Consider the following 17364-nt stretch of genomic DNA (forward strand, 5'->3'; position numbering starts at 1 on the left):
CCTTGGCTTTTCCTGTGTGCATGTGGCAGATGTCCTCACTGTGGCAGGCAACTCCACGAACTATAGAATGATCAAGGTTGGCCTTCCTGCGTCTGTGGTTTTCTGATATGTAATCTTATTATAAATAGATTTGAAATTGGGAGTTATTTTTAATTTTTAATTCTTTTAAATAATTTAATGCATTTAATGAGCTTTAATTTTTAAAGGATACCAAAACAAACTCTCCCCTCCCCCACCTCTCCTGCTGCCTGGCACACTGGATGTGTTCCTGTGTCCTTCCTATCCATGGGAACACAGTGTAGATGGTGTGTTATTTGGGTCCCATAGAGATGGGACTCAGCCCTGTCTCCAGGGTTGACCTCCTGGAATGGAGACTAATAACTCACTGTCCCTTGAAATTTGGCAGGAAACCCTCGGGAAGTGATCCATGTGATGTTACATCATCAGCCTTCTTCATCTCCCAAGCTTCCAGGAGTGACTGATTTGAATTGTGCATCTTATGTAAGCACTATTCATGAAATAGCAAGGTAACTCCAGGATCAAATTCTATAGCCTTTGAAAGACAATTGATGTGTTTAGGAGTCACTAAACTTGTTTTAAACACAGAGAGATGTGAAGGAGAACACAAATTTCTAAGTTTGTGATTTTCCCCTCTTGACTTGAATATATGCACTGGGAACTGAGCATGTTACAAAAATGATCTCACACAAACTTTGTCCTGGGGAACAGTATCTTTGTCCCCAAATTGAGGATCTTATAGAACGCTTGTGTCAAATAGGGTGTCAAAGATATTAGCAATTCCTCTTATTTCGCAGGTGGATGACTATGGTTAGTTTCACCATAGTCAAAGGTGCTATGCTTCACATCCAGTCTGGTGACTCCCTATTCAGAGGTGGAAGTTCCCACTAGAGGACCGTGGGGCTAAGGTTTGGACACACAGAGTGCTGAGTGGGTAGAGAACCGGCAGGGTTCGGTTATCAGGCTGGTGTGACTAGAGAACCGTGGGGCTAAGGTTTGGACACACAGAGTGCTCAGCAGATAGAGAACCGGCAGGGTTCAGTTATCAGGCTGGTGTGACTAGAGAACTGTGGGGCTAAGGTTTGGACACACAGAATGCTCAGTGGGTAGAGAACCGGCAGGGTTCAGTTATCAGGCTGGTGTGACTAGAGGTACAGCAGAGAGTTTGGTATGGCAAGGATGTGCAGAGCTGTGTCTCAGGAAGGTATCACAGGAACACACAGGATTGGTGTTATCACAGGGACCAACTGGGGTTTCCAGCAGTGTGGGGAAAAGAGCATAATGGATGGATGTGAGTGTCTTCCTTATTTCCCAAGTGACCACAAAATCTCCTCTGTTGCCCGGATAAATATCTTACACTTATTTGATTGAATTCAACCATACAACTGGAATAGAGCCCATCTTGAATTATCAGACTAACTACAGTGGCCCCTAAAAGGAGATAGGTGCCTCATATGGTGCCTGGAGCTTGGCTTGTATCACAAACATGTTGGTGAATGAGCAGGAGGGAGTAGATGGGTGGGAGAATGTATGTGACATGCACATGCTCAGGGAGGCATGGATCCTAAGCATCCCATGAGGATGTAGGCCTAGAGATGCTTTGCAGGCCATGTCCTATCCCAACAAGGCCAATAGACTATCCAAACATAGGAAGACTCTTCTTTACAAAAATCCTTTGAATCCTCTTGGAAGGGAGGAGGTCTACATTTTCACTGGAGTAGAGACTGGGGAGGGCCTTCCATCCCATGGTACTTGGAAGCTGATGAAATTCATTCAAGGTGAAATCATCTCAGCTTCCTATTTAGTAAGTGAACAAATGGGTCTGCTGTGTCTTAAAGACTTCCCTGGTGAGTTTCCAGACTGTTCCTCTTTCATTCATACATAACAACTGTAAGTATCTGTGGCTATTAGATACAGTCACACACTCGACACTACTCAAGTCCAGAATCTTTTCATCTGGTTCATTGGCGAACATTGTTTGGGGCCAATGTCTCGGGAAGTCCCCATGTTTGGTAGCACCCATATCTCCGAGAACTTCCCCTTACCTAGGAACCATCTGAACTACCCCTGCTCCAGCTCGTGTGTAACTGCTTATTTTAGTAACATATGGCAGTGGAGCTAGAAGACTACATGTGGTTATTGACATGCTCCTTCTATTGATGGACTTCCGAGGACAGGCAGTGTGTCCTGGAGAGTTATCGTCCTCTGCAGATAAGCAGTGAGTGTCTCTGACAAAGGCTGAAAACTGAAGACGAAGTTGATCAGCTGGATGGGCACTGCAGCAGGCAAGTCAGACAGCAGGATGCCTTGTCACTTGCTTTAGTTGGGACATTGTTTCCATGAAAGGAAGAGTTGGAAATCCTCTGCACCTCTCTTTGACCCTCCCTGCTTGGCCTCTGCCTTCCATTCCTTCTCCCTTCTCTTCCACCCTTGTCCCAGGTTAGAGTTCTTTTTGCCATCCATTTAAGTATCCAGTACGCACTTGACACTGTAGGACTATGGGCACAGTGACGTCTCCAACAACCCAGGTAATCAGCATTATTAAGCTGTCGTGTGGGTCTTGACTTTATCCTTACATTTCCTTTGTACCTTTCATCAGATGTTTACCTGGCAACTACTCCTAAGAGCTTGTCATGGCTCAGAGAAAAGATAGCAGACACCCCAGTGGATGCTTGCATACTCTGAGAGCGTGTTGGATGTTCAGCGAAAGTTTTGCTTGTGAGATGTCTTGGAAGCTTACCCTATCTTCTGTACATGGAGTGGAGGCAGTAAGTGACCCCTGGGATCTCTCAGTGCTATGAGGTCCTGGAGCAGCTAGCTATGTAGCACAAGAGAAAAGCAGAGTCTGGGAGAGCAGACAGACAATAGTGCTAGCCAGCTCCTGTTTTTACATGGTCTCAGAGGCCCAGCAGAGGGCGTCCTAGTGTATAGAATAGAAGAAGCTCCTGCCTCCTAAAGGTGAGGACTGCCCCTTCAGGGCATTGAGAAGTCACAGCCATCTGTACCTTGTCACCTGGAGAGCTATTGCTACAGGTTTGGGATAGGAAAGGGGGATTCCTTTGTGGAAAATGAAGACAGGGATTAGAGTGTTGGGTCTGCTACTTGCTGGAGTCTGGATTTGGCTAAAACCTTTGGTTGATCAACAGATCCTATGTCCCTGGGCCCCCACAGGGTCTGCTTAGCTTCTGTCATGCACATGGCTTACTGCTTTACAAGAGTGATACGTTTGTGTTTTTGCTCCCCAACCTTCCCACCCCATCACAGATTGAGCATTCTGATGGCTAGAGCTGTTTGTTCTTCATTTTACAATCCCCAGGGCTCAATGCAGGGACCTTAAAGACCATGTAAAGGGTTAGAAATGATTATAGTAGGAAAGACTCTCACATCACGGTCCTTCATCACACTCCATCCTGTATTTGGGATAATCCTCCTTCCATCCATTGGATGCCATTCAGCCAGAATGGAAGAGCAGGGATGAGACCAGAAGCCTATCACTCTAGTTCTCAGGTTTGAGCTGTCAGAAGCGAAACTTCTGACTGAGGTTCTGAAGTCTGAGTGAGCATCTGAAAATCATGGGAGGGCTAATTTTAACACAGGTGACTGCCTCTCAAGTCTTGTACCTCTCACAGGTTCTTGGGGTCTGGGAATCTGCCTTTCTGAGTTCGTAGGGATGCTAAGGTTGCCTGTGCCAGGCCCAGCCTCCAGATATCATTGCAGGAGATATCACCCTTATCCTGGACGTGGTATGATAACTAGGAGTGCAATGCCCATGTTCTTCCTTGATGGGGAATTCTCAGCAGGAAGAAATTTAGTGATGCTTAGGAACAGAAAAACAAACACAATGCCTTGGTGTCTGCAGGGCACTGGTTTCAGCTCCTTATCTTCATGAGTCCCAAAATCTAATAGGGTGCTCAAATCTCCTTTAACAAATACTTTCATATTTGTGTCAAACCTGTGCATTACTCCTGTAGACTTTAAATCTGTCTTGATTACTTATAATAACTAATATAATATAGATATGAAGCAAACAGCTGCTGTGGATATCGCTCTGTATAAATAAAATGCTGATTGGCCAGTAGCTAGGCAGGAAGTATAGACGGGACAAGCAGAGAAGAGAATTCTGGAAAACACAAAGGCTGAGTCAGAGAGACGTTGCCAGACACCACCATGACAAGCAACATGTAAAGATACTGGTAAGCCACAAGCCATGTGGCAGCTTATAGATTAATAGAAATGGGTTAATTTAAGATAGAAGAACTAGATAGCAAGAAGCCTGCCACGGCCATACAGTTCACAAGCAATAGAAGTCTCTGTGTGTTTACATGGTTGGGTCTGAGCGGCTTTGGGACTGGCGGGTGAGAGAGATTTGTCCTGACCGTGGGCCAGGCAGACCAGGAAAACTTCAGCTACAAACAGCTGATAGCATGACTTAGGGAATAAGAACAAGAAAACTCTGCACATGCTCAGTGCAGAATGTTTCTGACCTATGGCTGGCTGAACCCATAGATGGGAGCCACAGATAGAGGAGACCAACTGTGTGATGATCATTAGAGTCTAGGGTAATAGTGGATTTGAAGTTCAATTCTGATTCAAATCTAGCTATCCTGACTTACTATTTCTGTGATGATGAGCACAGTGGGCCACCTCCTTAGCCTTTTTTTAAAATAATAAATCTTTATTATATTATCCTATATTTATTATAGGACTAAAGATAGCTGTTTCAGATCAAACTTGTGAATGTTGTATTTACACACTCCTCTTGGAGTATGTGGTGCATGCTAGTGCCCAATACTGACTGAGTGTGGCACTCACCAGTGTTTCTGCTTCTATGTTCACAGGAAATTGCACACAAGAGAAATGGTTGCTGGCAATGCAGCCAGGCAAATACCTTGAAAGGCTGCAGGACTCTGTTATCTTAGTATTGTAGGCAGATTATGGATGTGGGAATGGTTTGCATAGCCTGCATCATACCATTCATGTGTGCCCTAGCATTAAGCTTGGCAAGGCACCTTACCAAGAACTTGGTGGATGCTTGAGATGGAGAGTTAATACCATGCTTAACGATGTGAAAGCAGCAAGAGGTGAGCACCATTGCTGTTTTCTATCTCATTAATAAAGATGGCTCTGCAGTTTATCATGTTACAACTAGCTGGATAGACCCAGGGTTTTTTTTTTTTTTTTTAGTCTTCTCACTCTTGGATGGGAGACTGAGGATATGATTGGCAGAGTGCAGAGCTACTTAGTAAGCTCTTAAGGTGCAACCTAGCATATATTAAGTACTCAATAATTATTTATTGCGAATCTACTATGGTCCAGGAATGGTACAGAGACCATTGATTCACTCTCCAAATATCACACTGTCTTGAGTGCAGGAGATTCAGCTATAAAGAAGAACCAGCTTTTCCCAAATAACATTTCTAAAGTCCACAGCTGGGGAGAGCTGCTGGAAGCCATACTATCAGTTAGCAGGTTGGCTGAGATTTTAGCTCAGGCCCAGAGGACTTGATATGTATGGTGACGCTGCCCATCGGCAGCTTCCCCCTCCTCCATTGCTCAATGCCAGTGATTGTAGTTTTATGGGAAACGAACACATTGGTTTAACAGATACTAAAGTAAGAGAGTGGACCGAAATATGTCATTTTCAGACATTTTAATTTGATTTATATATCTCAAAAACTAATTTATATTCATATAATGCTTTCATTATAAAATATGCAGTGGTACAGAGATTTGTGTGAATATGGGAATTTAAAAAAATTGGTTTATAAATGGCCTGGAACAGGTTGCAGAAGCATCATCAGTTGCTCTTTTTTAATATATCTTGAGCATGCTATGACACATCCTGAAATAATTTGCTTCTGAAAAAAAAAGGGGAAAAAAAACAACACCACTCTCCTCTCTGTCTTTCCCCCCAAAATGTAACTGTAAATATTACTTTGATGTATGTAATTGCTTCAACCTTCTCTCTTGGAAGGAAGGCTTCTAACCCTTCCATTTCTCATCTCTTGCTTTTGTCAAGAAATAAGAAAAACAGACTTAAAATGCATTATTCAAATGTGCGTAATGTAAACATTAAAGAAGTCTGAGCGCAGCTACAAATTTCCCTTTTCTTAAAATGTTTGTGAAAAATAACTTGTCTATTCTGTCTCGAGGGCATTTGTTGGCTGTGCAGAGGGAGTTCACTTGCTCCAGCGTGCCTTAGGATCTCAGAGCTGCGGCAGAGTGGCACATGGTAGGGCCTGGAGAACACATGGAGAAGATTAATGTGATCTAGGTGAGGGTGTCAGCACTTGATAGATAAGGAGGTCTTGGGTACTGCTGGGAAAAGAGACCACCTCCAGAGGACTTGGGCGAGTCACATGTCCCAAGCACCAGGTTTCAGTTTAGTGTCTACAACCCATTATCCCAGTGTGTGGACTGTAGAAGAGGACCTGGCCAACATAGCTGTGGAGACCAGGGCCCCATCAGCCAAGGTGTGGTCATACACTAGCTGTCTGGCCAACCCACCTCAAGTCCTTTCTTCACTTCTGTGAAATAATCCAATGAGAATAACATTGTTTTTGTGTGTATGAGTCTGTGTGTACGTGTATGTGACTCTCTGTGTGTGAGTCTCTCTCTGTGTATGTGTGTGTGTGCATGAGTCTGTGTATATTTGATTCTCTCTGTATGTGAATGTGTGAGTCTATGTGTGAATTTCTCTCTCTGTGTGTGAGTCTGTGTGTGTGAGTTTCTCTTTGTATGATGCTGTGCATGTGTGTGTCTGTGTGTTATTATGTGTGTGTGTGTGTGTGTGTGTGTGTGTGTGTGTGTGTCTATTTCTGTGTATGTGTGATAGTCAGTTTATCTGTCATGGAATTAAAACTTTCACTCCTCTAGTAATAAATAAGTAAACATTCTGACCTATTTTTCGGCAGAGAGAAGTTCTGGAATCTCAAATCACCAAATCCTTCTTTTGTTGTCCTTTTGTTGCCCCTGGGATGAGAGAAAATAGATTATATCTGGGAAACAGGAAGAGCTGGAGGAAAAAATTAATGAAGTGCATTCATTCATAGAAACAGCCCCCCCCCCCGACACTCCCCTCCCCAGTCGGATTTGAGTAATTAATGCCTCATACATCTCTCTAACATTCTCTTTGCATTTCCACTGGGGCTAAAAACACATTTAAAGAAATTTTATTACTTAAAACTGTTTTAGAGGGCAGGATTTGGGATGGAGGAAGTGCCCAGGTCAAGGTGGAGATGAGGCTGTCTCTCCCACATTGATGTCACAATCACAGTTGTCTTCTTCAAGCCCCAGGAGTTCCTCTGCTCACCTAGAAAGAAAAGAGCATGGACCTCGGCTGTGAGCTTGACAGAAGGCTGTTAAGCGACTGTGAGGACAGCGACTTGAGCCAGGCACACGTCTAGCTGCTCTACTGTGTCAGCTGAATTTGAGAAAAGTCCAGAAAACATCAGCCCACATAGCAAGGCAGACTATTTAGCAAGCACAGCTCCGATCCAAGTAATGTTTAGGCACTCTGTTACAGCATTTTCCACAAAGAGATTAAATGATTTTAAATTGAGTTAATTTGTTAAAATTCATTAAATACATTTACTATCATAAGCCTTCATTGTTATGCATCTTTAGCTTATCTAATTAGTTCGGTTCAGCATACTCTCTTTTCTTTGCAGACATTCCCTAGGCTTTATCAAATGCTTCTGGGGATTTTTTTTCCCTTGCACAATTGCTCCATGACAACTAGTTAGCTAATCTAACTTCACAACCCTCCTCTTCTGTCTGCCTGGGCTAACTTGTCTCTTGGCCCTTGAACACCTTCTACTCCCTGCCACAAAGCCCCTTCTGAGATGTGCCTTGTCTTCTCTCTTCAGCCTCTGCTTCCACACCAATTCCGATCTGCTTCTGTCGAGCACCCCATCCCCACCCTGACCTTGCAGGCTTCCTCCTTCGTGACTCCTGGCTGAGTTTTTATTTCACATTTCTATTTACTTATTTGTTTACTCTCTCTCTCTCTCTCTCTCTCTCTCTCTCTCTCTCTCTCTCTCTCACACACACACACACACACACACACAGAGGGAGAGGGAGATAGATGGTGCTGTGTGTGTGTGTGTGTGTGTGTGTGTGTGTGTGTGTGTGTGTGTGTTTGTGTGTGAGACAGAGAGGGAGAGAGAGGGAGAGAGGGAGAGGGAGAGGGAGGGAGAGGGAGAGGGAGAGGGAGAGGGAGAGGGAGAGGGAGAGGGAGGGAGAGGGAGAGGGAGAGGGAGAGGGAGGGAGAGGGAGAGGGAGAGGGAGAGGGAGAGGGAGATAGATGGTGCTTGCCAATACATGCACATGCATAGGCCAGACGTGGACATCAGTGTCTTTATTTACTGTGTTCATGTGCTTATCACACACATAGCATGTGGGCTGAGGTCAGAGGACAACTTCAGGGAATTAATTTTTCTCCTTCTACCACGTGGCTTCTGGGGAGGTCAGATTTGGCATCAAACACCTACACCTGCTAAGCTACCTTGCCAGTTCTACCCATCTCTTTTGTGGGGGCAGGGCAGGATCTCTCACTACATGTGAAGCCCATCATTTCAGCTATACTGGTTGGCCCGTGAGCTTCCGCTATCCATCTTTTTCTGCTCCTCCCAGTGATGAGGTTATGAGTGTGGGCAGCCATTCCCTGCTCTGACATGGCTTCTGGGATTCCAAATTCAGGTCCTCAACCTTTATAGCAAACAGTTCATGCACTGAGCCATCTCCCCAGCCCCTTACTTTTGTGTTAATGTATAGTTTGACAGAACCACCGAGGCTCCATCTCCACCACTGCAGAGACTTGAAGATCTCTCTTCTTGGACCTGGGTTTGTGCCTGACCTACAGTGGGCCTATGTGGGCATGTGGGAGTGCACACAGGACTTTGGGCCTCTAGGACAGACCTCAGGATCACCTGAGGGTCCCTCCCCACCTGGCATTTTATGTGTAGACCACAGGATACAACCTGATAAGTACATTGTGAAGGGAAGGGATTGTCACTGTGGAACTTGATCCTCTAGTTCATGATTTCAACTACCAGCTCCGATTCTTTTCCATTTATCTAAAAATGACTGTATGATTGCATTATCCCTTGTATCTTTTTATTTCATTATTATTTTTCCTCTTGAGTAAAACTGATTCATAAATGTAATCCACACATTGATGTTTCTTCTAAGTTCGGGACATGAATGAACAACTGTTTTCTAGATCTTTCTATTGGTATCCTCTGACACATCCAGGCCTTCATTCTTGGGAGACTTCACTGTGTGTAACTTAACTTCACTGTGCATAAATGATCATCCTGGGCACTGAGCATGGGTCTTCCCTCTCCTCACTGCCATCTCACAGGCTGAGAGTGGAGAGTGGGTTCGAGGCCAGCAAGCTGGTTGGTGGCAGAGCAGGTGCTACAGGTCCAGTGATTAGCCCATCCCATCTCTTGCCCAGGTGTCAGGTTGCTGCTGAGGAGGCCAGGGGGAGCAGGCCAGGGGAGGCCAAAAGCTGAGAGTGTACAGGAAAGGGGCTAAGGGAAGGAGAGTGGAGGATGTGGAGGAGGAGCTTTTTTTGAAGGGAGTTACTCAAGGCAGAGAGTAACAAGCTTGAAAAACAAATGACTGCTAGCTGCCTGCTTTTCAAGCAGTTGAAGTCTGTTTTTAAAATGCTCTCCGAGAGCAGGGGTCATTAACAGGGTTCCTCCCTGCCATGCCTCTCTCTGCCTTAAATCACCCCCTAAAGCTCAGGTTTTAGACATGTACACCAAACAACACCAACCAAAACAAAACAGCTGTAAAAAGAATGTCTCAGATAGCCCAGAAAAATGTTATCACAGGATTTCCAACGTGTTTGTTTTGCATTCAGTGGAAATCTGACCTTGGACAGGCATGGGCACTGAAATTGTGGATGCTGGTGCTGTTTACAATAGTTGTAAGAGCAGATGTGCATCCCGTTAAAGACACAGTCATTTGGGCCCAGCTGAACTCCACAGGAGTCACCCAGTGCACCCCACCTAAGTAGTAAAATAAATCACCGCTGCATTCTTAAGCTGCTGGTCTATTAGCTTGTCACTGTCTCTTTAAGCGTTCCCCAGGGAAGGAACCCAGACTAAGTTGTTACACACAGGACTCTGCATGCTCCGGAAAAACTGGAGGTGCCACGGGTTTGGAAAAAAACAAAAAAACAAAAAAACAAACAAAAAAAAAACCAGACACAGAGTCAGGGGATCAATCAATGAATTTCATGGCAATCACTTCCTACTCTGTGGAGACATACATTACTCCCTCCCTCCCCAGCTCAGGTTCCCTTTTGGCTATCCCCTCCTCAGTCCAGATTCAACACTTTCTGCATAGGCTACCTCTGATTTCCTCTTTCCCCTAGAGCCTTCCTCCTGCATCATTGTACATTAGGGTCCATCTCATACTCAGTTACCACCTGAAGTAATTTCAATAAGAATGGCCCTCATAGACACACACATTCGAATGCTTAGTCACCAGGGAGTGGAACTCTTTGAAAGGATTAGAAGGATTTAGAAGGTGTGGCCTTGTTGGAGTAGGTGTGGCCTTGTTGGAGGAAGTCTATCACTGGGGTGGGTGGGTTTTCAGTTTTCAATAGCCCATGCCAGACCCAGTCTCTCTCTGCTCTCTCTGCCTACTTGTTCTTTCTCTCACTACCAGGATCATTCCTTCACTTGACATTAGAGCCTACTTCTGCAGGATTCTGGCATATACTGAAGATTGAGTTAGACATTCAACTTCATGGACTGAACAACTACTGGATTCTTTTGTTGGTAGATGACAGCCATTGTTGGACCAGCTGGGCCACAGCCTGTAAATCATTCTAATAAATTCCCCTTCTCTCTCTCTCTCTCTCTCTCTCTCTCTCTCTCTCTCTCTCTCTCTCTCTCTAGATATCCATTCTATCAGTTTTGTTCTTCTAGAGAACTCTGACAAATGCTGCACCACCTTTCTTTACGCTGCTTTCTTTCCTTACAGTCCCGCCCTATGCAGGTACCCATTGCTGTCAGATGACCCCGGCAGAAGCCAGTTCTGTATAGTGGACTCAGGAGGTGCCAACCGTGGCATGGCAGGCACCTCAATGTCCATGTTCTTGGGGTCTGGGTGTGTGAGTGGAGAAAGGGGTATCTGACGGTGTAATTAAACTAATTGTTGACTGAAGGTGAATTTACCCCATCAGCTCAAGTGTTTGGATGCTTGGAACCCAACTGGCAGGAGTGAGAGGGCATCTGAGCCTCAGCTGGAAGAAGGGGGTCATAGCAGACAGGTCTCGAGGTTGCTCAGGCTCTTCCCAGTTATTACCTCCACTCTGCTTCCTAATGCACTAGCTCCCCGACTCCCCTGCTACCATGCCATCTCTGTCAGGTGGGCTTTTCCTTTAAACTCTGGAAAGTTGGTTTGCCACTTCGAGGTGAAAATTACCCCTTTGCATTAACATAATAGACTCTCCAGCCAGGTATGAAGTGTGGGTATCAGTTACGCAGATATGAGGCCACACCCTGGATCTCTTACACAGTTCATTTAGCTATATGGTTGTTTCTATTTGTATTTCTTGTTTTTTTAACTTTATGTCCTTATTATTTTATAAGTAAAAGGATATATAACCTTTTAACTTTAGACCAAGAAATATCAAAGAAAGAGAAGACCTTTTGCCAGTGTCGGCTTTTCCTAGCGTGAAACTGAGTCATAGAATTATTTTTATCTTCCAGCCTTTCCTCTCTTTGGGGCTGTGCCCTGGAAGGTCTTCCCGTGGGAATCTGGCTTTCCTCAAATGCAGGGGCTATATCCTTGTTAGCCAGTTAATTGCCCAATATTTTTGCAGGTAAACTGAATTCTGTATTCCATTGCATCTTTTACAGCAGCAGTTGTGGCCTTGTCAGCTGATGTTATACCCACGCAGTTGTGGCCTTGTCAGCTGATGTTATACCCACGCTAAAGCTTATGCCCTTGTCCTCAACTTTGGGCTTTTCCCCCAGTGTCTGCTGAATGGCTTCAGCTGTTCCAGCAAAACTCTGTACAGCTTCAGCAGACCAGGACACACCTTTTCATGTCATGATGTGTCCAGTAATTCTCTGTCACCACTCTTGGGGAGTATAAGACACTTATCCCTCATGATAACTTAAAATAAGCTGGCACTATTATGTTGGTTGTTAACTGTGCACATGAAATGACAGCCTTGGTATGCACTGTGCTTGGTAGAAATCAAAGTCTTTCTTTCCATGTTTACAAATACCCACTGTTGAGCCCAAGCTTCTGATACAAAAATCTTCATCAATGGCCCGTGTATTCAAGCATGGAGGAAGGCATTTTCCCATGAGCAGCAATGCCTCTTGGGATCTCAGTTGGAGTCCCACCTACCAGTATAATATCGTATTCACTCATGCAAGGCTCCCAGAACTTCAGCCTTCACCTGGCCACCTGTCACTCTAACTTTGTCCTACCATCCCACCACCAGGCTTTCTTAGTCTACTCATGAAGTTTCCTTCTTTCCCACACTATCCATGATGTGGAGGGAAGGCCACATGGAGCAACCAGAAAAGGACTGGCCATTGTCAGCCTCATTCAGAAAGCATTCCCAAGCAGAAAAGCTGTGGCTTTCTTCCACCCAGAGAGTAGAATAGTAAAATGGCGGAGCCAAACAAACCAGTTAGCCATCACCCCACACCACTGCTAAGATGCTGTCATTTGCAGGGCAGGGACTGTGCAATGAAAAAGGACATGCAGTGTGGCTCCTTTTAACCACTCGTTGCACTTCCCACCACACATATCTGGGACTGAACACTGCCTGACCTAACTGCCTTCATGGCATGCTTGGGAAACACACACACAGTGGCTCACCCTAACAAAATGAGGACTCACCAAGATGGAGCCCTCTTACAGCCCGATGTCATATGTAGGCAATCTTCACTGTTGTTACAGTGCACTGAGCAACTCTGTACGATTTCTTACTCTGGTCTTTCACCACCTAACAAAATACCCCACTTCCCAGGGGCCTTTCTATTCCCTGGGGAAGTCCATGAGATTTTCTTTCTTGGAATTCCCTAAGGGGTTTTCCCTTCTTTAGGCAATGTGTCAAGTCTCTTGTTGAAATTGGCTATGGACTGCATACACCCAGACAAAAACTCTCTGAACTCGAGTGTTTAAAGCTATCTTTTCAGGAAAGCTTCTAGAATCTTTTCAAAGGCAATTGTAATCCAACTTTTCAATATGATATGCACAAAAGCCAGCTCATTGGGCCAGTGACCTTTCATTTTATTTATTTTTCCTTTTAATATGAGGTCTTTCTATGTAGCCCTGGCTGTCCTGAAATTTGCTATGTAGATCAGGCTGGCCTAGGACTCAGAGAGATCCATCCACTTCTGCTGGAATTAAAAGTGTGGACATCATAAACTCAAACTTCCCAGCTCAGAGCATAACTCTGCTGTAAGGAAGCATGTGGTTTCTAAAAAGACACCGTGACCCTCTGGGTCCCTGTAAAAGATTCCTAAAAGCCCCTTCCTTTTCATCACCCAATCATCAAGCAGTGTCTCCTCTCTTCCTTCCATGAACCCTGCCACCAGACCACTGGGGAGGCAGAGCGGAGCTTCTTCTTGGCTTCTGGTCTCTTTTGATCATCGACTGTGTGATAACGCTTTATCTTTCTGCAGAACCCCGGTGTACAGCACTGGCTTCTGCTCTTGTCAGACAGGGAGCCCTTCCTGGATATCATTGTTGTCAAGATTTTCCCACTGCTATTTGTGAGCTTTAGTGAGCTCACGTCACATTTTGTTTCTTTCTTAGAAATTGCATCCTGCACTAGTCGTTGATGGCTACCAACGTTGATGGCATGATGTCGTGCAGAGAGTATGGAGATACTGCTCAGCAGTCAGCTGCTCAGGTTTTCTCCTTTCAGGCTATGGTCAATGTGTGAGCTGGAGCTGGATTCTCATCAAAAAGCTCATCTGGGAAGGGTTTGCTTCTCCTCACATCTGATGCTTGACAAGATGTAGTTTCTTTCAACTTGATAGACTAAGGGTCTCTTACCAGATTGTTGGTTGGAGGTTGCCTGATGGGTGGCACACCCCAACTCCACAAAGTAGGAATTTCTGTGCACGAGACTATTCTATATCCTACCTTATACATCCCTTTATCTGACTCCATGTTTGTAGCCTTGAAAATATCTTTTTGTAATTAGTGGGTACGTGTATGTAAGGTGCTTCCCTCAGTTCTGTGAGCTGTTTTAGTAGGTTAATTGAACCCAGAGAAGGTATCATGGGATCCCCAATTTATAGTTGGTCACAACCTGAAGCTCGGTACTGTCATGTGAAGGGAGGCAGTCTTCTGAGACTGAGTCCTCAATCTACTAGGCCAGATGCTTCCTCCAGATGGCCAGGTCAGAATCAAACCTGGGGCACAGCTGCAGGCACAGCTTCAGGCAAAGCTGGAGTTGCTGGAGAACTGAACTGACGACATGTTGTGCGTAGAAACAGCACCTCACACTTGGGGGAGTCACATGCATTGTGCTGAGCACAGTGCGTGAAGAAGCGAGAGAGCACTCATCAGGCTTGCTCACACCTGACGGCAGGGATTGCACAGAGAGAGTAAGTTTCATGATGTGGAGACACATAGGGGAGTTTTAGTCCATCTGTTCCACATGATGCTTACACTGCAGAGACACAGGAGTGGAAATGACCCTCGAGCAACACTGGGGTCTTACAAGCCCACAAGCCCAATCAGCCAGGCTCTTTCTGCAGCCCGTTTCAACCATCTACAACCCTCTGTACCTGGGAGTTCAAGTCTGACAAGGTTTACAGCAAGGCCCAGCAAATATCCGAACAGCCTGCTTGTCTAATAGCCTCCAGCGATTGCATGTGAGATGCCAGTGTGATTACTGTGGTAGGCTGTGTCTATGCTGCCAGGTCCCTTGAAACAGTCACCGCAGTGGTTGCTAGAAACTCCTCCAAGTGCCAGATGCTTCTTGGTTCTTTCCACGGGGTCCCTTGGCAGTAACAGAGGTATGCGTGAATTTCCTTCAAGTGCAAACTCCTGCACACAGCTCCATCTAAGCCTAGGAAGAGATTAGCGCTCTCTTGAGCAGCCAGGCTAATGTCAGGCCAATCTCAGGGATGTCATTCTCCAGGCCCCATATGCCTCACCTGCCAACGTGCTTGCACCACCATCCAGCTTAAAAAGGTAGAGAGCCACACAGCCCACTTGCCACCATTTTTTTTATTTGTTTGAATTTGAGTACACTTATTTTAAAAAATATTTATTTTATTTTAAATTATGTGTCTATGTGTAGGTAGGTGAATGTGAGTGCAGGTGCATACAGAGGTAAGAGGTGTTGGATCAACTGGAGTTGGAGTTACAAATGTCAGCTGCCTGTTTGCTTATTAGGAACTGAACTTGAATGCTCTGCAATGTCAGCACACACTTTAAGTGTGGACCTACCTCCCTAACCCCCTCAAATATACTTATACATTGCGTTCTCTCAAGCTCATGAAGCCCTACTATTCACTTCCTACTATCTCATATTTTTTCTGCTAGTGGACTGGACCCTGAAAATGTGTTTGGCAGCCTTTACAGAGAAGCATGAGATGAAAATCTACTTGATAATCAACTGACCACAGTGAGAGGCTGTGGTTTTTACCCTTCTCCTATTTACCCCTTCCCAGTCCTGTGATGGGATGGTTAATTTTATGTGTCAACTTAACTTGCGCATGGTGTCTAGGTGAAGGTGTTTCTTCATTGTGATTAACATTTCCAAGGTCTCAGTGGACTCTGAGTCCAGCGGATGATTCACATAACGTGCCCCATCCTCTAAAAGCTGATGGCCCTAAGAGTAAAGACCATTTTCCTGAGCACTATGTTTGGATCTGGAAAGGCTCAAGTGCAAAAGGCTTCTCCACCATCCTATCATCCTATAGGGAGGTGAGGGAAGCCTTAGGAGCTGAGATCTGTGGGAGGAAGTTAGGTCATTGGGAGTGTGTCTTTCAAGGAGGATATGATGACTCCTATCTCCTTCTTATTTCTCCCTGCTTTCCAGTCTCCAAGAGATGAACAGACCATCTTTTGCTGAGCATTCCTGCCATGATCTACTGTCCTGTCCCAGGTCCAAGCAGTGGGGCCAGGAGACTAGTAGCTGCTTATTCTGACACCATCAGCCCCGATAAGCCATTCCTCATGGAAAGTTGATCTCAGCTACTTTGTTACAATGACAGAAGAATGATTGACATGCTAAAGAAGGAATTCTTCATCAAAACTGTCACAGGAAAAGCTGTCAGTCACCAACCTGATGCCTCGAGGAATTTGGATTCAAGATGACAATATCAACTGTTAACCTAAATCTCCAAATTTAGGTTAGCAGACGGGTAATCTTAGACTTGCCAGCTTTCACAAACCTGTGAGCCAATTCCTAACAGTCTTTGTCTCTGTATTTTTGTTTTTCTTGCGTACATGCTGTCACCACCACCACCACCACCACCACCACCACCACCACCACCACCTCCATCCTCACCACCACCACCATCGTCATCACCACTATCACCATCATCACCACCACCACTACCATGACCACCACCACCACCACCATCATCACCACTACCTCCAGCCTCACCATCACCTTTCTCTAATTATGTAACCCTAACTATACAGACATCTATATCTATCTACATCTTGAAAATTCATCCATTTGGAACTGCATTCAGAGAGAGAGAATGGGTGGGAACCATATCACTAGGCAATAAGCACTTCTCCTCTTACAAAAACTTCCCTTTGTGAGCTGATTGCATCCTCACAAACCCTCAGAGTAGACACTCATCTTGTCCCCATTTTGCAGAAGTAGAGACCAAGACTCAGGGCTCTAATTACTGAAGCCTTGTAGTTAGATACATCTTCCCTTAAAATGTGTGGCTCCCCTGCATAGAGCCCAAACCCCAGGCATCTGAGGGATGGGGGGAACGGACAGGCCATGTGAGAGTTGAGTAAGGATCTCTGCTTGTTTCTACTGAGGAGAACATGGCAGGTGAGCTGGTCCCATCATCAGGTTGACATACCACCACTGCTGTATTCCCTTCTGGCATTGAAGCAGCCAACGAAGATGGAGTGAGTGCTTGTGTCGACACGACACATTCAATCTCCAGATACAGTTGTAGCAATGAGATCATGTCCCTATATCTTGAAGGAAGCTGCATTTGCTAGGAGGTGGAGACCACCAAGTTCTGATATCAAATCCTTTCAGAGACTTCAATGCAATAAGGTACTAAATCCTATTGTGCCCTGGCACACCAGGAAATCACAATTAGCCAGTGATGGGAGCAGTTCATGCTCTACCTAGGAGTAGAG

The 17364-nt window shown here is 45.2% G+C and overlaps 1 protein-coding gene across 1 annotated transcript in view; it reads right to left on the minus strand.

Annotated features, from left to right (window-relative positions):
• The window catches only part of Clnk (cytokine dependent hematopoietic cell linker), a 93292-nt gene extending 82162 nt beyond the window's left edge, over positions 1-11130 (minus strand). Inside the window, exons 1-2 of the mRNA XM_052736033.1 lie at positions 11039-11130; positions 6919-6990 (exon numbers count right to left, since the gene is read on the minus strand). Coding sequence (XP_052591993.1) covers positions 6919-6990; positions 11039-11130 — 164 coding nt within the window. The remainder of the gene's footprint in view (positions 1-6918; positions 6991-11038) is intronic.
• Positions 11131-17364: the final 6234 nt, after the last annotated feature.

This window comes from Peromyscus californicus, unplaced genomic scaffold (genome assembly GCF_007827085.1).
Source record: "Peromyscus californicus insignis strain IS unplaced genomic scaffold, ASM782708v3 Scaffold_13__1_contigs__length_99412109, whole genome shotgun sequence".
Taxonomy (NCBI): domain Eukaryota; kingdom Metazoa; phylum Chordata; class Mammalia; order Rodentia; family Cricetidae; genus Peromyscus; species Peromyscus californicus.